Source organism: Cetorhinus maximus, chromosome 11 (assembly GCF_964194155.1).
Source record: "Cetorhinus maximus chromosome 11, sCetMax3.hap1.1, whole genome shotgun sequence".
Classification (NCBI taxonomy): Eukaryota; Metazoa; Chordata; class Chondrichthyes; order Lamniformes; family Cetorhinidae; genus Cetorhinus; species Cetorhinus maximus.
The window spans coordinates 29539882-29563613 of record NC_135889.1 but is presented as its reverse complement, the minus strand read 5'-3'; the positions used below and the strand labels follow the sequence as shown (position 1 = coordinate 29563613).

Genomic DNA, 23732 nt, shown 5'->3' with positions numbered 1-23732 from the left:
ATTGGAACAAAAATAAAGGCCAGTATTTTACGCATCCACCTCTGGAGTGGGCTGGCAGGCAGTAGGTGGGTAAAATTGGTGGGATGGCTGGAGGCGTTGTGTCCATCACCTACCTGCTTCCACTGGTATTTTACCAGCAGCAGTATAAGTGCGAGGCTGCCCACCCATCCTTGAGCTATTTAAGGCTCTTAAGTGCGGATGCCCACTCCACATGGCAAGACTACCAGGTAAACCCTAATGGCCTGGCTACACATTCGGTGTCCTCCTTGTTTGGGCAACCTGTACCCCAACAGTTGGCCCACCTCGAGTGGGCTTCAAAATGTTTCTACTTATGCCTGTGTGCCTAAGATAATGAACACACTTTGAAGCGCCTTCTCAAACTAGCGCAATCTTGTAATTTCAAGCTAGGGATGTGATGGGTTTTGTGGACTCTGTCAGATCTGGGCAAACTGAAACTTGAATCAGCAGAAAACATGAACACAAGAGTCTTTTCTCACTTGTGTTTTAAATTCCCTGATCTTTTGTACTGGTTTGGGCTGATTGCGTTGAAATCTGGGTGCACAATTAGTGGAAATGACCAAAAAACTTATCCCCAGATCTCTCTTTTGCTTTGTTTTTAATGCAGAGCTGTATTAATAGGGCCAAATGTAGATTAGTCAAAGGACTGTTGTCAACATTTATTCTGACCTTTTTGCTTTTAAATTAGGATCTTTACAATATTTAACTACTCACCTGTGTACTGAAACAATGCTTGCTACTGTATTTGTAAATGTACTTTTTTTTAACATTTTAGGTAATTCTAAAAGCTTTGTTTGTGGTACTTAATCATGATATCAGTTCTCGTATATGTGATGTGGGGCTGAACATCATTGACTGCCTGCTGCAACTGGAGGTGGTTCCATCAGTGGATAAGAATGACAAAATTGAAGAAAATAAGGAGAATAATATGGATGAGAAATGGCAGAAAGAAACAGTCACCCAGCGAGGAGCACCAGGAGGATCATCTAGTGCGTTTGGAGTTGCACCAGAGGATGGAAATGGAAGTGCAGGTGGAGGCGGAGATGGCGGAGGAGGTGGAGGTGGAGGAGATGATGGAGATAAAAAGAGCAAAGAGCAGGAGCAGGTTTGTTGCTGCTTTCTACAGTTAGCTTTCAAAGGTTGCAAAGTGTGTGAAATATATCACTTATTTTCAATAAGCCAATCAGTGCATTAAACAGAGAGCGGCTAGGGTTTTAATTTTTTAAGCGTGTCTTCAGATGTACAAATGATATGCAAAGTGATGAAGAACATTTTTTTGGGATAGTTTTTGTTTAAAGAGCTTAATTTGAAGAAACTATACTGTTCAATGCATATGTTAATTAAAGCAGCAGCATCTCATTAAGAAGAACATAAGAAATAGGAGCAGGAGTAAGCCATTCGGCCCCTCAAGCCTGTCCTGCCATTCAATAAGATCATGACTGATCTGCCCCAGGCCTCAACTTCTCTTTCGTGCCAGCTCCTCATAGCCCTCAACTCCCCGATATTTCAAAAATCTATCTACCTCCTCCTTAAATACTTTCAGTGATCTAGCCTCCACAACTCCCTGGGGTAGAGAATTCCAGACATTCACTACCCTCTGAGAGAAGAAATTCCTTTGCATCTCAGGTTTAAATTAGTGGCGCCTTATTTTGTAACTGTGTCCCCTAGTTTGAGATTCCCCCACTAGTGGAAACATCTTCTCAACATCTACCCTGTCAAGCCCCCTCAGAATATTGTACATTTCAGAAGGTCACCCCTCATTCTGCTAAACGCTAATGCATAAAGGCCTAAACTGTTTAGCCGTTCTTGATAAGTCAACCCCTTCATCCCAGGAATCAGCCTAGTGAATCTCTTTTGAACTGCCCCTAATGCCAGTATATCTTTTCTTAAATACAGAGACCAAAACTGTACGCAGTACTCCAGGTGTAGCCTCACCAGCACCCTGTACAGTTGTAACAAGACTTCCCTATTTTTAAACTCCAACCCGCTAGCAATACAGGCCAAAATTCCATTTGCCTTCTTAATTACTTGCTGCACCTGCATGCTAATTTTTTGTGTTTCATGCACTAGAACACCCAGTTTCCTCTATGTTGCACTTTTTTGGAGTCTCTTTCCATTTAAATAATAGTCTGCTTTTTGATTCTTCCTACCAAAGAGCATGACGTCACACTTTGCTACATTAAACTCCAACTGCCAAGTTTTTGCCCACTCACTCAACCTACCTATATCCCCTTGCGGATTCCTTATGTCCTCATCACAACATGCCCTCCCACCTATTTTTGTATCATCAGAAAATTTTGATACATTACACTCTGCCCCCTCCTCCAAGTCATTAATATAGATAGTAAATAATTGATGCCCTAGGACTGATCCTTGTGGCACTCCACTAGTTATGTCTTTCCAACCTGAAAAAGACTAATTAATTCCAACTCTCTGCCTTCTGTGTGTTAACCAATCCTCAGTCTGTGCTAATATATTACCTCCAATACCGTGAGCTCCTATCTTGTGCAATAATATGTGGCACCTTATCGAATGCCTTCTAGAAATCCAAATAAACTACATCTACCAGTTCTCCTTTATCAACTCTGCTTGTTATATCCTCAAAGAACTGTGGCAAATTTGTCAAACATGACTTCCCTTTCACAAAACCATGTTGACTCTGTTTGATTGCATTAAGCTTTTCTAAATGTCCTGCTATTTCTTCCTTAATAATGGACTCTAGCATTTTCCCAACCACAGATGTTAGGCTGACTGGCCTATAGTTTCCTGCATTTTGTCTCCTTCCCTTCTTGAACAGGGGGGTCACATTATAGTGGTTTTCCAATCCACTGGGACCCTCCCGGAATCCAGAGAGTTTTGGAATATTTTGACCAATGCCTCCACTATCTCTGCAGCCACTTCCTGTAAGATCCTTGGATGCAGGCCATCAGGTCTTGGTGACTTTTCTGCCTTTATTCCCATTACTTTGTCAAATACTTTGTCCCTCGTGATAGAGACCGTTACAAGATCTTTCTTTCCATTAGCTCCTTACGTACCTGATATCTTTGGGATGTTTATAATGTCCTCCACGGTGAAAACCGATGCAAAATATTGGTTTAAATTATCTGACATTTCCCTGTTCCCCTTTAACAATTCTCCAGTCGCATCCTCCACTCTCTTTTTATATACCCATAGAAGCTCTTGCTGTTTTTTTTTATATTTCTAGCCAATTTACTTTCATAATCAATTTTCTCCCTCTTTACTAGCTTTTTAGTCATCCGCTGCTGGTTCCTAAAAGATTCCCAATCCTCTGGCCTACCACTACTTTTTTCTGCTTTGTATGGCTTAGTTTTTGATTGGATACTATCGTTGACCACCTTTCTTAACCACGGGTGGTTCATCCTTCTCATCGAGTCCTTTTTTTTTGACCGGGATAAATTTTTGCTGAGCATTATGAAATATCTGCTTAATATAGCCTGTTCCCGAGTAGGTTCTGCATCGTATTGCTCTAAGAAACAATCCCTGATACACTCTACAAATTCGTTTTCCATGTTATCCCTGCCAATCTGATTTGTCCAGTCAAAATGCAGATTAAAATCATCCACGAAAATCGTTACGCCCTTCTTACACACCTCCATTATTTCCCAATTTATACATTGTCCTACAGTGAGGCGACTCCCACCTCTGACTTCTTCCTCTTGCTATTCCTTATTTCCACCTAAACTGATTCCACAGTCTCCAACTCCAACCATCCTTAAAAACGTGAGGGCATTTAATGAGGAATAACTTCTCGTTTCATAAATCTAATTCCTTTCATAATGTATGTACAACATACTCCATCATGTACTTCATCCAACCTCTTTAATCTTCTGAGAAAAAATGATGAAAAATTTCTCCCTTTCCTTTATGGAACTTTCTAGAATAACCTTGCATTCTGCATCCTTGGTTGTCCCCTTTGGTGTGATACGTCCATGCTCCTAGCAGCACAGGAACCATGGTTCACATCAATATTTGATTTTCTCAGATTGTACTCATTCTTATAACATACACCAGATATTGGGCGGAATTTTCTGAGCCCGCTGGTGGTGGGTGTGATACGTGGTGTGCATGGAAAATATGGCGCGACCTGCATCACGACGGCATGATGGCAGGTCGCGATTGTTCGCTCAGCCTGCCAACGGCAGGCCGCGTTTCCTGCCATCGGTCAGCGGGGAGCTAATTGTAATACACCAGCATATGATTAAAAGGCCACCCCGCCAGTCTCTTGGAACCCCGCCATCTCGTCTGTCCATGTCGGCAGGAAAGTATTTCACAAAGACGACATACACTTGGCGGCCTTCACTTTGGGGGGACTGAGGTGAGTGGGCAGCAGCGTTCCCCACAGCCCGCCTGTTGTTTACAGGCGTCAGGGGCGCCGGAGGGCAGGGCAAGACCAGTGGGGAGGGGTGAGACTGAAGCAGGGCTAGGGGGCGAGGTGGGGGTGTGGAACACGAAAGGGGAGAGGGGAGACAGAGGCAGGACAAGGGGGGAAGCATGAGTACGGAGGGAAGAGACAGAGGCAGGGCAAGGGGGAGGGGAAACACGAGCCGGAGGGAGACAGAGGCAGGACGGGGCAGGGGGAGTGGAAACACTAGGGCGGAGTTGGGAGACAGAAGCAGAACTGGGGGATGGTAAAGGAACAGAGTGGACTAGTGACAAACTGTCCTGAGGCAAGAATTATAAGATGTTCCAAGAAGAGTCAGAGACTGTCCTGGGGGTGAGGCCACACTGCCAGGGGCATATTGAGGAGACTGTCCTGGGGCTGAGGCTAAGCTGTCGGAGGCACATTGAAGAGACCATCCTGGGAATGTATGAGCCATATTAGAGGGCTCTGCATGACACGCATGTCTTGGTCCCGGTCTTTGGTGGGGGAAGGCCTCTCTGAGCAGTGACAGTCATGCACAGCAGGGCATGGTCAGTCACTTAAGAAATTTGGTACTGGGGTTTCGAGTCAAGGTATTGTGAGGCAGAGGGCACGTTAACGTTCTGGGAAGGCATCTGGATCTTCTAAATCGGTAACTGAAAAGTCATGGGGGGTATTGGATGGTCTCATGGAGGGAGTCCCGGAAAGTCAGGGTGCATGTGGCCTCAAGAAGGGGAGGGGTCACGTTGACAAAGAGCATGAGACATCAACATTAAAGGGTTCAGTGGGGAGAAGAAGAATATCCATGTGAACAATAATGGGGTCAAGGATAACAGGGAGAGAGTGAATAGTGACAAGAGGAATGGGAATTAGGAAGCGGTGAGTATGGAACAGGATGGAAGAAACTTGGTGGGCGAAGGGGAAAGTTGGAAGCTGGTCTCACGGATGAAAGTTAGCAGCACCTTTTTTGATTTCACCTAAGAATGACGCAATCTGAAAAACAAGCTAGAACAAATTGATTGGGGAAGGGTCTCTGGCCGAGTGGAAGAGTTCAGCACAGCAACTTTTGGCCAATTGAAGGGGCGCCCTATAAATTTCCTCTCAAATCATGGAGAGCATGGCTCAACTGAGTGCTGGACTCGAGTGCCTAATGCACAATAAAGGAGCTTGGCTCCTTTATTAATGTTTAACTTTTAGACGAGAATCCATTAAGTTTTGGCGCTGCAGTGCATATGGTCGTAATTGCCATCTGATCCTTAAGAGGCATGTGAGAATGGATCAAAAACTGAAAATGCTGGAAACACTCAGCAGGTCTAACAGCATCTGTAGAGAGAGAAACAGAGTTAAGAGTCACATGGACTAGAAACGTTAACTCTGTTTCTCTCTCCACAGATGCTGTTAGGCCTGCTGAGTTTTTTCAGCTTTTGCTGTTTTTGCTTCAGATTTCCAGCATCTGCAGTATTTTGCTTTTAATGGGTGAGAATGGATGTTGGGTCAAACAATCAAGAGCCACAGCTACTGCACAGAGGCAGTATGGGCCCTACAGGCCTCCATGTTCCCAGTGTAGCGGTTATGGCATTCTTGCAGTCATGAGTACAAGGATTGGGTATCAATAATTATTGTCAAGGTCACTGGAGGAAAAACCACCAGAAGCCTGAATGTGGGTCACAGGACATGAGTCTTTTGACCCTAATTAATACCCTTGTTGTGAATGTGCAGTCATGTCTGAGGAGAAAGCTCAGCCACCTGTCATCCTCCAGGATGCTGTCATCCTGCAAGCGATGGCGTTGGTATGTCATGTACAGACTGAGGGCAAATGAAGGGCTAGAGGCTACATTCCTACCTTGTATATAGAAGGAGACCATTCAACAGGAACTACCATTGATTGCTCAATTGCACCTGTCCACAGAAACAAAGAGGAGTAGGGAATGCACCCTGCAGGCAACGCTACTTTCTTGATGGCTTTGATTAGAATGAGAAGAAGGGCCCGACACCGATTGATACAGCTAAGGAAAGATTGTCATCCTCAGGAACAAGAGCCAGCGAGGCCCCAGGAAGCCCCAGATGCTGACAAGGAGAAGCCAAATCCACAAACACTTTTGGCGCGACTAAGGGTCTACAGAAGATGCAGCTCGTACAAGGAGATGAGCGAAAGGCAGTGCCGTGGGTGTCTTCGCTTGTCCAGGGATGTAGTAGCTCATATTTGCCAAATTGTCTGTGAGGAGCACACACTGCACGGACTTGGAGGGAATCCAATGTTGGTTCCTCTGAAGGCTACCACCGCACTGAGCTTTTTTGCCAGCGGGTCCTTCCAATGCTCAACTGGGCACCTTTGCGGTATCTCACAATCGACAGCACACAATGCATAAGGGAGGTGACAGATGCCCTTTTCAGTAAAGCTCACCATTACATGCAATTCTACATGGTTGGAGGAAGCCAAGCTGCCAGAGCTGTGGGATTCACTGCGATCTCAGGCTTTCTCTAAGTACAGAGTGCCATCGACTGCATGTGCGGCCTTGAGAGCAAACCTGGTAGCAGCCTCTGAGATTCATTAATAGAAAAGGATTTCAGTCTCTGAACGTCCAGCTCATTTATAATTACAGAAAGCAGATCCAGTATGTTTATGCTTGGTATGGAGGGAACTCACATGACTCGTGCATTTTGAGTCACACTCATGTGCCAGTGGTATTTGAGGGAACTCGGAGCTTAGACTTTTGGCTCCTCGGTGTTAACACATGAGAACACATGACTAATGATGCCTGTTTGTTGACCACAGAGTGCATCTGAGGAGAGATACAGTGCTGCACACTCAGCCACAAGTCCTTAATAGAGCAGTCTGTTGGCCTCTTAAAGATGTGTTTCCAATGTTTGGATTGGTCAGGCAGGGCTCCTCAATGCTCACTGCAGACAATGTGTCACATCATTGTTGTTTGCTTGCACCCTGCACAACCTAGCATTGCTGAGGGAGACATGGAGGAGCTAGACGTCTCCTTGATCGAGGAGAACACGGAAGGGGATGAATCTGAAGAGGGTGAGGATTCAGACGTGCCACATGAGGATGTCATTGCAGACATGGCAGACATACACATGACAACCTGATAGCTGCAAGATTTCAAGGGGAATAAGGTGAGCGAAGACAAGTTTTCACAGTTGAAGTTCTCTCCAGGCTTCAATGAAAGGGACACAACAAAACCTCATTGTCAGTGTCAACGTGCCAGGAAAGGTCATCAATCTCACAATGGTCACTGAAACAGCATAAGTCGTCATCATCCCTAATGATGGGATCATCCTTGGAAGGCGCATATGGAAGGGAACATGTGGCCACTGTGGAATGTGATAAGCAGTCCTTTCAACCATGGTGTCAACAAGTCAGTGGGCATGGCAGCCTTTAAACAGCTGAAACACTATTGCACACATGGATGAACTGCTGCCAGTATGACAGCAACTTAGCAAGGTGGCACTAATAGGAGAAACATTAGTCAATGGTTATCGTTTGACTGTCTCAAGAGGGAGCAACATCTGGACAACACCATCTCTCCAGATACCACCTCGCATGGATGAATAATGCAGAGGCATCATCTTGCTACTGAACCCCAGTATAACTTCAGACATCAGGATGCAGTGACATGTTACTCTACAGCATGCACCCAAAGCTGCAAGTTATGTTTGCATTTTACTCACGGAGAGTGGTTCAGCAGGACTATTGTTTGATTATTTACAAACACGTATAACCCTGTATTCGTCGGAAGCCTGCCAAGTCTTCAGTCTGCATTGCCTTGACATTTGGGAGAGATGAGGCCCAGTCAGTATTGGCGCGGCAGCGAATGACAACTTCCCTTCATAGTTCCTGCTGAGCACTCAGGAGATGTGCCAAAGCATTGTTTTTTTTTTAATTAATTCATGGGATATGAGCTTCTCTGGCTAGACCAGCATTTATTGCCCATCCCTAATTGCCCTTGAGAAGGTGGTGGTAGCTGCCTTCGCAATCCATGTGGTCTGGTTACACCAACAGTGCTGTTAGGGAGGGATAACAACATTACATGCCTCAACATTGCCCATTTCACAAAGGCCACTCTTTTCTGTCTACCCTAAGTCAATGAGTGCACAGTAATGCAATGAATTCCATATCAATTTGCATACTGTGCCTTTACAGAAAGACTCTGTAAAGCACCGCTAGGCAGCTTTCAGGAGCAAAGTAAGATCCTCACAGTTAAGTGGATGGCTTCATCAGGATGAGCACACACCTCTGACATCACACGCACTTTCCTCTCTAGCAGATATTTCAAATGTCACTGAGTGGAACCGACTTCAATCATTCAGCATCATGCATTGGGAGAGTGGGAACTAAGAAAGGAATAACATTCAGCCTTAAACACAGAGACAAAAACATGCTGCAGGGAGGCATGAAAGGCTATGGTGCTCAATTAATACTACTTTTCCCAAAAGCTCTCAGTCATAAAATAACCGCCATTACAAAGCACACTTGCGAGAAAAGATTCTAATTTTGGTCGTGGCAAATACTTGTGACATCCACAAACTACATACTTGAGTGTGAAAGCATTGGGATAATCACTAACCTTGATGAGAAAATTTTCTGAGGCCAAATAGTGTCTGCCTGAGATCCAAAGGTCACGTGTGTTGTTCAGCAATCGTCTTCACATATGAAAGGCCTTGTTCATATCGCAGATGTGGAACTAAAGGCGATTCACTGTGATGAGACTGCGTGAGATTTTATGGAACTGAGGATCTAGCTAGGAGATAATTGGGGGTGGGAGGTGTTGGGATTCACTTTGATCCCTTGAATGAACGTGAGATCTTGCATCCCATCGATTAGCCATTCAATACCTGAGACTTGGAGAGGGATAAATGCAAACTATATTTACAATAGTGACAGTATATATACAGTGAAAGAACACCCATGCCACTGTTGTACATTGCAAACTTCTTAATTTTTCTAACCCTACCGCTACGTCCAGGTATGTCCCCAGCATCTGCAGCAGATGTGGAGGCAGCCTACTGACTGCAATGCTCTATTTCTGAGATGACTTTGATGGGCCAAGGCCTGGACGGCACCGGACTGATAAAGGTCTCCAGCTCCCGGGCAGATGCACCCTCCTCGGCCTGACATGTTGGAGTTGATGGGGTCACTGGCAGAGGGGACTTGGGGTGGCAGGACACCCTTGGAGTGTGTGGGTAGATGCCCCCGGGGTGTGCAGCTGACAGTCCTCCCTTTGGGTGCTCGAGGACCACTCCCTGACTCCTTGTGGAGAAGGGGCATCTGGAGGGAGGTCGAGGCATCTCATTCCCCTCTCGCCTACCCACTACTGGAACACACCCATGGCTAGAGTGATAGTGTGCAGATCTGAATGCAAATCCGGCAGAAAATGCTTTACCTGGGTATCCAAGGCGGCCGCCACCCTTCCCGTGGAGACTTCAATGCATCGATATGCTGGATCAACGACATCAGCCAGAATGTGGATGGACTTCTCCACCCTTCATTCCAGTCTGGTGACAGCATCTGAAAACTTTGCCTGATATTCCCCTCCCTGTCTCTGCATCCCCATTTCTCTCGGGGCCAATTCCAGAGGCTCATCGTTGGACTTGGACTCAGCAGGGGCCTGGTCTCCAGCAGTCCTGCAAGTGTCAGAGACTTTGGCTGCCACTGCCTCTGCCTGCTTTGGACAGGTGTTGGTGAGGTGATCACCAGATTGTGAACCCAAGACTACTCTAGAACTAGGTCCCACTAAGGTGCGTGTATCTGCACAGGTGGAAGGTGCAGGTGAATGCAGTAACGGTTCTTCAGCTGATGGATCTTTGTCTTTTCTGAGGTGGTCTGGGGCCTGGGGCTGATGTGCTTGCTAGAGGTCTTCCTCTGCTTTTTCTTGCTGGTAGCTGGAATAGAGAGGAGATAATTAGTGATTGAATTCGCAGGCTCCAGTATTATAGGTCACACAGTCATTGCCTGTATCTTGTCGATACATATTGAATGCACCCTCACTGGCTTGTTGGGGGAGGCCAGCCTCATGCAGGAATGATCCAAATCCTCTCTAGCAAGTTCTGCTGCCTGCTGCTCGCGAGAGGTGAGTGTCCTCCGCTCTGGGGTCCCCCTTCCCATTTTGGATCTCTCCTTTCTGTTGTGGCTGATCTTGCCCTGCATAAAGACAGATGGATTTACTGTGAGCACTATGAATGCAAGAGCAGTTCAGAAGCATTCATGCCTGTTGTCACAACCCTTAGGCTAACTGCCCTTATAAGAGTGAGAGATTGGAGTGAGAAGTAGTTTCACTTACCCTAGTGGAGCACATGAGATCGTTCATTTTTTTCCTGCACTGCAGTGTGGCCCTTTTTTGTTGGCATCAGGCGCTGACCTCCTTGGTGACCTCCTTCCAGGCCAGCGTGGTCAGGTGGGAGGACCTCCTGCTCCCATCCCTTGGAAAGAGCACCTCCTGCCTTTCCTGGACGACCTAGAAGAGAAACCCCAGGGAGGCGTCGCTGAGGCATGATCAGGGGATTTTGTTCTTAAGGGTGCCATTGAGAAACAGAATGAAACAACACACCTGGCCTGCAGTGAGTGAATGTCTGTGCGGGTGCTATTTAAATATGGCACCAGGATCTTGGGCCACATGAGGTAATGGTGGGATGGACGAATCCTTGCCCACCCTGCCACAAGATTCAATGAGCTCCTCATTGGTGCATAATTAATGAGATGAAAAGTGAAAAATCACACGGATCAATCCAGCCTAACGGGAATCATGCGGACTTTCCCACCCGCCACTGCACTTGGTTTCCAGAATGGAAAATTCTGCCCTAAGTGTGACTTTGTTTTCTTTTTTTTGCTAACTTTCCATAAGTTACATATTGCTGTTCAACCAAAAGTGTGAAGAGGCAGGTGATAGACTCCATTTTTTTTCTCATTTTTACTTCATAAATTTATGCAAGATAGATTTTACAAGCCCTTTGAACATTTCCATTATAAATACATACAGGTTAAATTCCTCTTTTTAAGTGCACTAGTTAATACAGATACATTAACCAATCAGCTAAAAAAGGAGCATTGACAAAATGCAATAAATACATAACTCAGCATTAACTTTGATTCAGCCAACTTTGTTTTATAACTATAAGCAGGAATGTGTAAAAGAAACACTGAGATTATCAATTGATTCAATATAGTCAGAATTAACATAGCTTTAAGAGATCCCAAAATACAATTTTAAGATTATGATGCTAATTTGTTCTTAAGTGATTGGGTACTGAAATTGACGAGACCCCCCCAGTCCATTGGTGGAGAGTGTCAATATTGCCACTTATCATTACACCGTACTGCATATGAATGGTAAATGAAGAAGTGTCAACCTCAGTTCTAATGTCTTCCACAGTCAAATAGACCAACAATTCTCTGTCTATGTCCACACATGGAGACTCATCACTTGGATGAGTTAACTGAGGGCATTTGGCATTTATAAAACCATATCCTCCAGCAACTCATTATCTTCAAGGGGGTAGTGAGAAAAGGGGGATAAAATCTCTTTCAAGTATATAAACTATAAAAGTTACTTAAATAATTTGAAAAGTTTCCCCTTTTGTGATATGAAATATATTGTTATTCAGCAAATCCAGCATTTTTGCTTGATTACAAAAGCACTGCTACTGTGTGACCACTATTTCTTCTAACCACAAATTTACACACATATGTACGTATATATAAGAGAAAATCATTCCTCAGTCCAGCTTTTTATGCAAATGTTTGCAGCTAGTCTCTTACCATGTAGTGCTAACATGTATTTATGTTTAATTAGGATGAAGATATCCCAGGCAACATTCATAAACTTACATTAACAATGCTCATCAAAATAGTGAAGTCACTGGGATGCGCATATGGATGTGGTGAGGGCCACCGTGGGCTGTCGGGAGACCGTCTCCGCCTTCAAGTAAGTGGCTGCTATTTATAAATAGTAAGATTGAAAATGTTGTAGGGGTGGCCAAGAAATGTCATACAGTAAATGATGCTTCGAGGCTGAGGCACCTTTGGGGAGCAATGTAAAGGTTTTTTTTAAACTATTGCTGGTCGTTCAATTCACCCCAAGATATGCCTATTATAAATAGGGCTATTTTTCAGATTTACCCAAAGTCATCACTCAATCATTTTGTAGCCTCTTTTAAACTCAGTTGAAGATTTTTCAGCTCAAGTAATTAACACCTTTATCAGCCCTACCATGTCTTAACGGTCATTGATCTAATTTTAGGCTGATCCATTGTCACCTTGGACCAGAAAATTAGAACAACGCTTCTTCAATGTTCTAGAACTGTGATCTACAGTACTGTACTGAAGTGTAGCGTCTTTCAATCCATCAACTTATTGCTTCCTTAGTATGATATATACCTGAATGAAATAACATTGCTTTATTAATCTTTCACTGAAACATGTCTGATGCTAGCATCAATTTTTTTTCAAATTTGTTGAATATTTCTGTTAGCTAATACTAAGCATTGTTTATTTTAAAATGTATTAATCATTTTAGGCACAAAACTGTCTTACTAGATTGTACAAACTTAGCAAAGTACAGTTTCGTCAAACTCTGCGGGAGTATGTGAACAAGGATTCCCTGAACAACGTAGTGGATTTTTTACATGCTTTGCTAGGGTTTTGCATGGAACCAGTTACTGACAGTAAGTACAGCAATCCTTTCTATCAATTGTTTCTTTTTTTTTCTATGTGGCAGTTGCTAAGTATATAATCAATAGGGTTTGATTACATACAAATAGTTACAAGATAGCTATTTGTATCTATTTGACTTTCAGTTGGATTTTATTGCAATCCTGTAAAAAACAGTATTTTTACCATTTCATTGTCTTTTTTTCTCTTCAAGTTCTCCATCCTCTATCCTGTAAACCTCTTGAATTGATCAGTAACACACCCGTATGAATAGTGTAGGGTGAATTGTCCACTGATTCACTCCTATAAAATGGAAAAATACTTAGCCTTCCTTACATTTTTCTCTGTTAGCATCGTTGAGATGGGATAGTCATTGTGTGAGGAATCACAAAAACAGCATGGTATGATACTTTGGTGCACCAAACAGCTGCATCAACAACATTTGGAAAACTGAAAAAGAAACGTGAGGATAAGATTCTGTAAACCTCAAGGTTGATGCTTGAAATCATAATTCTTCCATAACACCTCCCCCCAATTTTAAATCAATCTCTACATCTAAAAGACTGAATAAATAACATTTTCTTCCTAAAAACTGCAGCTACCATTTTTCCTGTTAAAGAGAGGGTGGGGTTACCTAGAGTTCACATATAATACCAAACTAGGTGGTCCTAACCTTCCATAAAACTCAACAGTTTGCATGAAGGATCAAAAGTTTCCTGTCTGTTGTAAAAAATCTCATTGGAATATTTTTTTTGAGAAATCCCCGAGATGTGGATGTTCTCTCCTCATGTTCATTTTTTAGTTTCTTTAACAGCCATTTATTTTCCAAAAATTTCTTTAATAGCACTAGGTATTCAGATCCGATCAGCTGGGGGTTGCAACGTCCGCTTTAGGCGCCCCAGCCTCTTTGAAACAGGAAAATTGGTGGCTCCAATCGGGAGGCCTACCACAGGTAAGTACATTTTACTTATTCCTTTATTCATAAGTAAAGGAGGTGACCTTAAAAATGTTGCATGGGTTTGGCTTATGATTGCCAAGCCTTATTTGGGAATACTGTATTGATGTGGTTTAAAATTGTTTTGGCTCTAAAAGCTTTTTGAAATTAAATTAAAATAAATTGTTAGATTAAGAAGAGGTTTAATTTTCGTCCGTATGCTGTTTGTGATGGAAACATTGAAATTGAAGTGTCGTGTATCAGGAAAATAATTCTCAAGTTTATATTTTTCCACTCAAAATTACAGTTATTGAGAGACGTGTATTGTTTCTTTGAAAAGGCCTTTGAAAAGGTTTTCTTTCTATGCGAGACTTGCAAGTACTGGTACAAATTTTCAATTGAAGGCAAAGATTTTGCACTGTTGGACCAATTGGAAAATGCACATAGATACTGAGTCATAATTTCCAGGAGGGTTCCAGTACTGAATTAACTAATTTCACCCAGAACAGCAGAGGTTGGTATTATAGTTAGTCTCAGTGCAATTGAATAAAGGAGGGGAAGAATCCATGTAGGATTATACTCCTGAGTGCTACCCAATGTAGCAGCATGGGTACAGAGTTGTTTTACAGATAGGAAATGGGGCAAGTAAGTCGTGCTTGTACAGAGAAATGTTGGAAATGGTGTATCCTGGCAGCCCATGCTTTGTCAACTTTTGTTCCCACCATGTATAAATAATTTGGACTTCAGTATAGGGAACACAGACTCAAAATTTGTTGAAGACACTAAAGTAGGGGGCATTGCAAACATGGGGGAGGACCGTACAAGATGTCACAAGATCGTACACAGATTGGTGGAGAGGGCACAACATTTTGGCGCAATTTAATGTGGAAAAGTGTGAGGTAAGTTTTGATTTTTTTGGAGGAAAGACGAAGAAGTATACATCCAGTAAAGGAAGCTAAAGGTGCTGGATGAACAGAGATCGATGGGTTTGAATATGTGACTTGAGATAGATAACACCATAAGTAAATGCTAATAGTGTTTTGGATTTCAGAGATGGGGCCAAGATTAAGAAGCATTAGCACATTTGTACAAAGCATTGGTTAAGCTGCAGTTGGAGTACTGTGTGCAGTTTTGGGCACCACATACAAAGAATATTAAAGTCATATGGAGTCTTCATCCACCAAGATGATGCTTAAGATGGGAAATTATAGCTATAAGGAACAATTTGAAATTATGGGACTATTTGCATTGCAGCAAAGAAGGCTAGAAGGAAATTTAATAACAGTTTTTAACATTTCAAAGAGAAATGCTAATTCTTCCAATTGGGAAGTAAGTGACTGGAATAATCAAATTAAAACTGCCACTGAGAGATTGAGGCGATAGCTCAGAAACAAAAATATTTATGTGAAGTTGTTGGAACATGAAATGCTTTGTCCCAGATAAATGTTTTTGCCCTATGTTGCGTGGTTGAGGCAGGGATTGTTGTATCTTTAAGGAAAAATTGGATAAGCATTCGAAGCAGAGGGGAGAGTCAGATCAGTTTTGAATTGCACTAATAGGGATCTGGTACAAACAGAATGGGCAGAGAGGTTGCCTTCTGTGATGTACACCACTGTGGATCTATGAAAATTATATGTCTTTGGATGTTAGGTAAATGCAGGATTGACTTGGCTGTGCTGCTCCCATAGTTGACCAGTCTGCAGATACTCACCATCTAGGCTCGCATATTTAAATTATCTACTTAGTTGGGGTACTGGGCAATGGCTTTTAGAGAGGAACAAAAGAATTAGGAGCAAGAGTTGATCATAAGGCTACTCAAGCCTGCTCTGTCATTCGATAAAATAATAGCTAATTTTAGACTTAAACTTTTTTCTGCCCTATCCTCCCACCCCTTGATTTCCTTATCTCTAAGGGTCTTTAGTCTTGAATATACTCAATGACTGATCATCTGCAACCCTCTTGGGTAGAGAATTCCAAAGATCTATGACCCTCTGAGTTAATACGTTTCTTCTGATCTCAGTCCTACATGGTTGAACTATTAACCTGAGACTATAATTCCTCAATCGGGTAAACAGCCTCTCAACCAACATCTATCGATTCAAGCCCTCTAATAATTTTATGCCTTTTAATAAGATCACTTCTTATCCTTCTAAACTCCAGAGAATATAGGCTTATTCTACTCTATCTCTCCTCATAAAACAACCCTGTCATCCCAGGAATGAATCCAGTAGCCTTCATTGCACCCTCTGTAAAGCATGTATATCCTTCTTTAGTTAAGGAGTCCAAAAATGCATATGGCACCCTAGGTGTGATCTCCCCAAAGCTCAATATAATTGCAGCAAGGCGCCCTTACTCTTATACACTGACCCTTTGCAATCAAGGTTAACTAGCATTTGTTGTACTTGCATGTTAAGTTTCTGTGATTCCTGGACAAGGACCCCAAATCCCACTACATATCTGCACAAACTAGTCTCCCCTTTGAAAAAGTATTCTTTCTACCAAGATGGATAATTTCACATTTCTCCACATTATGCCCCATTTGCCACCTTCTTGCCCACTCACTTATCCTGCCTTTATCACTTTACAGCCTCTTTGCGCCCCCTTCACAGCTTACTTCCCCACTTAGCTTTGTATCATAGGGTAGGATATTGAGTTCGGCGAGCGGGGGGGCGGGGCCCACTTGCTGACGTGTAAAATGACACGGGATGATGTTGGATAGAACTCCCGACGTCACCCCGCGTCATTTCAATTTTCATGTCGGCGGGGGCGCAGCTGAATCATCTGTGCTCCCGCTGACCTGTCAACGGCCAATTGAAGCCATTTAAAAACTAATTGAAGTACTTAAAGGACCTGCCCATCCAACCTTAAGGTTGGCGGGCAGGCTGGGAGCCCTGGCGGGCTTCAGAAAAAGCATGAAACCTCATCCACGGGCGGGATGAGCTTTCATGTAGGTTTTTAAAAATGTAATAAATGTTTAATTAAAAGCGATGGTCATGTCCCAACTCATGTGACAGTGTCAGATGAGGGGACATGTCAGGGAAATTTTATATTTCTCTATTTCACATTTTTGAATTTGGCGCCAATCTTCCTGAGGCAGCACTTAGCCCCAAGGAGATGGCTTAGGGAATCCCCCCCGCCCCCGCACAGGGAGCACATAGTGCTTCCTGGCAGACGTCATGATGGGCCGGCTTTAATTGGCCCGCCCACGTAAAATGGCGGCGCGCCCCCAAGCGGGGGCGTCGATCAGAGGCGCACCAGCATGTACCCGCTCCTGAACTTCCCCCCTCATGAGAAGAAAATTTTTCCCATAAGCAAACTCCTTACATCATACTCAGCCCATTCATCTAAGTCATTGATATAAACCCATGCTTCTAATAATAGAGCATTTTTTAGTATTTTCCCAAATACTGATGACAGGCTAAGCCTATAGTTCCCTGTTTTCTTCCTCCCTCTTTTCTTCATTAGTAGGATTCTAAATCTAGGAAATTCTGGAAAATGAAAACCAAGACATCTCTGCTGCCATTTCTTTGCAATTCTAGGATGTAGGCCATCATGTTCAGGAGATTTGTTGGTCTTCAGTTCAATTAATTTCCTCAGTACTATTTATTTACTAATATTCATTGCTTTAAAAGTTCCTCAATCTCGTTAGACCCTTGTTTCTGCACAATTTCCATTTTATTTTGTCTTGTACTGTGAAGACGGATACAAATCATTTGTTTAATGTCCTTGTCATTTCCTTATTCCCCATTATGATTTCTCCTCTCTCTACTTCTAAGGGACCTATATTTACTTTTGTTAATTTTGTTAATTTTACAGACTTCCAATCTCTTTTTACAATCTCTTTTTATATTTTTATATTCCTTGCTAGTTTACTCTCATTCTATTTTCCCCTTCTTTATCAATTTTTGACCCTCATTTGCTAATTTCAAAAACCCTCCCAATCCTCAGGCTTACTCTTTTCGTCAATGTTGTAAGCCTCTTCTTTTAATCAATACTCTAGTTAGCCACAGTTGGACCACATTTCTCGTGGAGTTTTTATTCCTTAAGAATAAATGCATGAGAATTATGAATATTTTCATTAAATGTTCAGCATTGCTTATCTACTTATATCCTTTAATCTAATCTTCCAATCGACCTTAGCCAACTCATTCCTCCCTACGTAATTGAAAAAAAAATTTTATACCCTAGTTTTGCACTTAAACACATCAATATGAAACTCAATATCAGTTCCATCATATTATGATCACTTTTCCCCAGCAGATCCTTTACTTTGAGATTGCTAATTAACCCCCTCTCGTTACACAATACTGATTCAAAAATAGCTTCTTCCCTCATTGGTTCCTGGACATATTGTTCTCGAAAACTTGCTTGAATGTCATCCATTAACTTGTCCCTCAAACTACTTTTGTCAATTTGGTTTGTCCAGTCTACATGAAGGTTAAAGTACAAGCAATCATTACATTTTTCTTTTTACATGCTTCTCTAATATGATGATTTATCACCCTGCCTAACACTGTAAATACTAGGGGGCCTATAAACTATTCCCACCAGTGTTTTCTATTCTTTGCTATTTCTTAGATCCATCACTCTGATTCTGCATTCTGATTTTCTGGGCTAAGATCCTTTGTCACTACTGTCTTTATCTTATCGCTTATTGTCATGCTTATCCCTGTCCTTTTCCATTTTGCCTATCTTTTGTAAAAGTCATGCTCACTGGAATGTTGCCAATCTTTGTCACCTTGAAGCCATAAGATAGTGAGTACGGAGGGGGGCTGCATGCTAATTTGCACCACCTGCTAGTTTTCTGGCACTGTCCTGTCCCCAGGCCATATTCCGGAGGCAGGATCTGCATTGGCGGCTGTAGCCAAGTAAGGGGTGTTAGTGGCCTACTAAGGTCTATTGTCAGAGGCTGACTGGAATTTTCCAGTTGGCCTGCAGGCTCCTTAATGACATTGGGAATTAAGCCAGATGGCTGGCGGCAGCCTTCCGGTAGCAGACCATGGAGCCAGCGCTCCAGGCATTCTTTGAGGCCCTCGTCACCTGACTGACCACAGCTACATCAGATGTCCTCCTCCATGATGGTGGCCCAGCTGCTGTGCCCATTTTTTAAATTTTAAAGTTGCTGAGAAAGCACTTCAAGATGGAGGTTGTCTCTCTCTTTTGCTCTCTCTCTCTCTCTCTCTCTCACACACACACACACCCCCCCACCCACTCACCACAGGCTGTAGTCAGAGCCCACCCTCTGGTCATTAATTGACCAATTTGGGAAGATTGCTGCTGGTGACTGTTTCCCACGAGATGCAGGGTCATGAGTCCCATTTGACGACGATATCGGGGTTCCAACCCAAAACCCAAAATACTGCCCATGTCTCAATTATGGCTACGAGATCTCTACTACCTATTTTGTCGTGAATGCTTCTTGCATTCAGATATTGTGCCTTTAATCTTAACGTTTTACAATTTTATTCCCTGATGTGACCGTAGACACTGATGCCCTGTTATCTTTATTAAACTTCCTGTTCCTTTGTGACACACTCTACTTGATTTTATCCAAATCACTACTCTGCTCAACTTGTCTTTCTTCTTTAGAAAGGTGGATCTCTGAAATTGGAGCTCTCTCCCAGTATGAAGTGTAAGCCTGTATTTTGTACTCAAGTCTCTGCGGTGGGACTTGAATCCACAGCCACCTGAGTCAGAAGTGAGAGCTTGCTATCCACTGAGCCACTGTGACACTTAAGGAGGGGATGAAATTGGGTGGTGTGGGAAATAAACTTTTTAAAAGCTGAATAGGAGGGTGTTAAAAACAGAGAAGTTAATGTTCTATGGTTAAAGAAAACAGTTTCAATTAGTAGCAAACACAATTCAACAATAATTATGTTAAAAAAAATACATTTAGGAATTGGCTATTGACACACAGTTGGAACTTCATAACAAAAAGCAGTTATTATTGTAAATTGACATGTTAATTGATGTGCAGACACACAACAATAAATAATTTGCTGACCAGTCGGAATGAGTAAGAGAGATTTAAGAGGATTAAGGATAAGAAAGTTGGTTATAATTGGTTAAAAAGGATGTGAACATGGGCCTTAGCAAATAAAGTATTCATCTGTATTTTCTATACATTTAGACAAGGCTGGATTTGGAAATAATTTTACTACTGGTGACAGTAAATCAACTGCACGAAGTATGGAAGTAATTATTGTGAGCTGCATGTTCAAACCTCTGATCACACGATGTGCATCCACTACACATGAATTACACAGTGCTGAGAATCTGGTAAGAATCACTTTTGGAAGTCGATTTGTCGTGAGTTTAATGTTGTCTTCATGGTGTGTCACTTTATCATAATATTTGCATGGAAATTAATTTCCAAGAGAAGATTCTTTCTAGAAAGTCAATAAATAACAGTCCTTAACCTTTTCAGTGGTTTACCTGGAATCAAGGTGTCTAAATTCAGTAGCCCCCGAAAACAGACTTGCACAATTAACCCATCCCTGTTGACTGCAGCATAGGCAGTATGACAACTCCAGACTAGCTGCTGTTTAAAATGATTTCAGCATCCAGCCAGTGCTGACTGCCTGGGGAGGAGGCCAATATTGTGAATGGTTAGCACCACTTAAAGTGAGTCTGCACTGCTTACAGTTAGCCTGTACCCCTTAAAGGGGATGTGCATTGTGACTGGTGCAGGAGCTTGCAATCTGTCCTGGGGAGTGAAGTGAATCTGACCAGGGAAAGATTGAGTAATAGCAGAACATTGGAGAGAGTGGGCTCCAAAGCCTTTAAACTTTACACTGGAGACTTTGATTGAGGAGGCGGAAACAAATAGAGATTTCCTGTATCTTCATGGGGCCAGCCGGCCTCCCTACACAGTGGGAGCAGAAATCTTTGAAGAACAACGCCAGGAGTCAAGCCCTGATGATCTCTGAATGTAGTTCCACAAGAAGTTCAGTGGCCTCTCTTCAGTCTTCAGGTTAGTGAATGCATCCTCAAGTGTCATATCCTACCAACTGCACCATTAGCCTCAGCCTCTGCCCAAAGCACCACACACCCACACTCATCTACCAACAATCGCCATCAATCAGGACTCAGATCTTCCACCCCAATCTCACATGCTTAGTTAGCACTGCTGCAAGCCTCATACCCACATCTCACAGCTTGCACAAACTGAGTTATTCAATCATGACCACCACATCACATACACAAATTACACAACACACACTGACACTTTCCTCTCTCATCCAGGACAACCCAAGGCAGCAGGAGCTAACTGAAGGAGGATAGATGAGCCTGTAGCTAGTGGTGGGGCTGAAACCATTGAAGATGACGCTATCCTCATACCTAATCTTCCTTCTCACATTCTATCTCCTTCTAGTCCTGCACTCTCTCCTAATTTACATGCTGCAGATTGGTATAAACATGAACCTGTTACTTTCCCCACCTCCCTGCCCCACAACCTTACCCATGTGTTTTCTTCCAATCAGATACCAAGGGTGACTGGACAGGCAGTGGCAGAACAGCAAGAAGACAGTGATGATGAAGTCGCATCAGCACTCAATTTCACACTTGCAACTACCTGTTCAGATACTGACACTGTGTAAATTAGAGGATAATATAGAGGTGGGATTTTCACATGGTGAAACTCTAATGACCCACAGCCATGGCAAATGACAGCTTGCCAGAGTGTTGCACATGAGTTGTATTGCAGAGGACACAAGGACTACTTTGATGGGTCAGCCTAGAGAAGAACATTGATGGATATGCACAGAGAGATGTTTGGTGCACTAGCAGGCTGACCAGAAAATCTTGGATTAGTGTCAAGGAGCATAAACGACTCCGACTCCAGTACCACCTTGATAAAGGACTTTGTGCAGAATTGGAGTCCATCCTTTCCAGCATGGAAGTGATGGCCAACTCCATCAACAGACTTTTAGATCCAACCACAATGCTATATCTGATAGCTGATGTCTCAGCTTTCATGATAGCACAAGTAGCTTCCACCAGAAGTCTGAATCTTGCAGTAGAAGCTCAGACTGAAGTTATGCAAGGTCAGACTCCTGCAATCATGACTGTGCGAAGGGGCTTGCCACATGCACAGCAGTTCAGCATTCCAGCAGAGTATTAAGATTGTCAAGGGGCCATCCTGGGGGAAGAGCACAAATCTGCTGTAATCTCTCAGAAAGACACCATTTGTCCTTCCACTACTCCTGCTATTCTGCCAGTTTCCTTGTTGCTGCTAGTCAGCCAACCAGCCCAGGCTGCTGCCACCCATGCTAAAATGGTGCAATCGACAGCTGAGCCTTCTAGGCCAGAGCTACTCCTCCAAGGCTATCTGCAGTGTCCATTATTGAAAGCCAGCAGCCTTCCACCAGCCATACTGAAGACACTGGAGTAGCACTGTGTAGGAGCACTAGGACAGGCAAAGACAAACAGAACACAGGCACTAAAGGAATGCACAAGGGTATTTGGTTGACTTTTGTGTGCAATATCGGATTATTTCATTTATAAATTTGGCTTGAAATCTTTATTTTGTGGTGGCTCTTAATTTTGAATTGTGGCCAAACGAACAGTGTGATGGTCAGCGGCAAAGGAAAAGTAAGATGTAGAACTGTTGGCGAGTGGGGAATTGGTGTTGTGGTTGTTGGTATTGCACTCGAATGAGCCTAGAAAGGGGCTGTCTAGTTTGCCTCCTCTGTTCCTCTTTCTCATGCTCTTGCTGCTTTTCCCCTCATCATGTTCCTATTCCTGAGCTGTTGGCCATATAGCTGGTGGCAAAGGCTGTCCCCTCATGATGGCGTTCAGCATTCAGCAGCCTATATTAAATCTGGGTGTCCACCCTGCTGAGTATTGAAAAGCTTCTTCAGAGGGTCCAGGCAGTTTCAGAATGCCAGTGTTCTACTCTATTGCATTTTGAGTGACAGCTTGGCTTTCATTGTATGCAATATGTGCATGTGTGTAGGTTGTGCGCTGTAGTCATCAATGAGGTTGTCAGTGGATAGTCATTGTTGCCCATGTCACCCATTTGTTTGTCATGGTTGCTGAAATACAGCTGGCACAGCAACCTGTCACAGAAGTAAGGTATCGTGACTGCTGCAAGGACACCAAGCATTGACCTGCATGGTTGTCTGCCTATGGTCACACACCAGCTAGACTATGAGGGGTTAGAATTCCATTTGGTTGCAGTACAGGGCAGAGCTGACGTGCATTGTCGACAAAGTGATGTGTGTGCATTGCGTGGTACCTTGAAACATGGGGAAACCTGCATTCTAGTCAGCCACATGCTGGCTCTGTCTGTTTCTTTCAAGAGAGGATGAAATATAGTTATCTCTCAATGAACTGAGCACAGCAGTGTTTACATAACAATAGATGACAAGCTGTGAGATGTTGCAAATATCTCCATTTTCAGCCTGGAAGGTGCCAGATGCGTAAAAGTTCATTGCCACTGTCACCTTCAGAGCTATTGACAATGCACTCCTTGCCCTGCTTCATGTTTTCAGTTGTGATTGTAGCAGGTGGCAGATTACAAACATGCAAAAAGGAGCAGGAGTAGGCCATTCGGCCCTTCGAGCCTGCTCAGCCATTTAATAAGATCATGGTTGACCTGATAGTAACCTCAAATCTGCATCCTGCCTACCCCCAATAACCCCTTTGTTTACCAAGAATCTATCTACCTCTGCCTTAAAAATATTCAAAGACTCTGCTTTTCAGGAAGAGAGTTCGAGTGAGGAGATCCTTACTGATGT

The 23732-nt window shown here is 43.2% G+C and overlaps 1 protein-coding gene across 1 annotated transcript in view; it reads left to right on the top strand.

Annotated features, from left to right (window-relative positions):
- unc80 (unc-80 homolog (C. elegans)) overlaps window positions 1-23732 on the top strand; it is a 535199-nt gene that overhangs the window by 132004 nt on the left and 379463 nt on the right. The window contains exons 13-16 of the mRNA XM_078551715.1: window positions 794-1123; window positions 12199-12330; window positions 12922-13069; window positions 20120-20268. Of these exons, the coding sequence (XP_078407841.1) occupies window positions 794-1123; window positions 12199-12330; window positions 12922-13069; window positions 20120-20268 (759 nt within the window). The remainder of the gene's footprint in view (window positions 1-793; window positions 1124-12198; window positions 12331-12921; window positions 13070-20119; window positions 20269-23732) is intronic.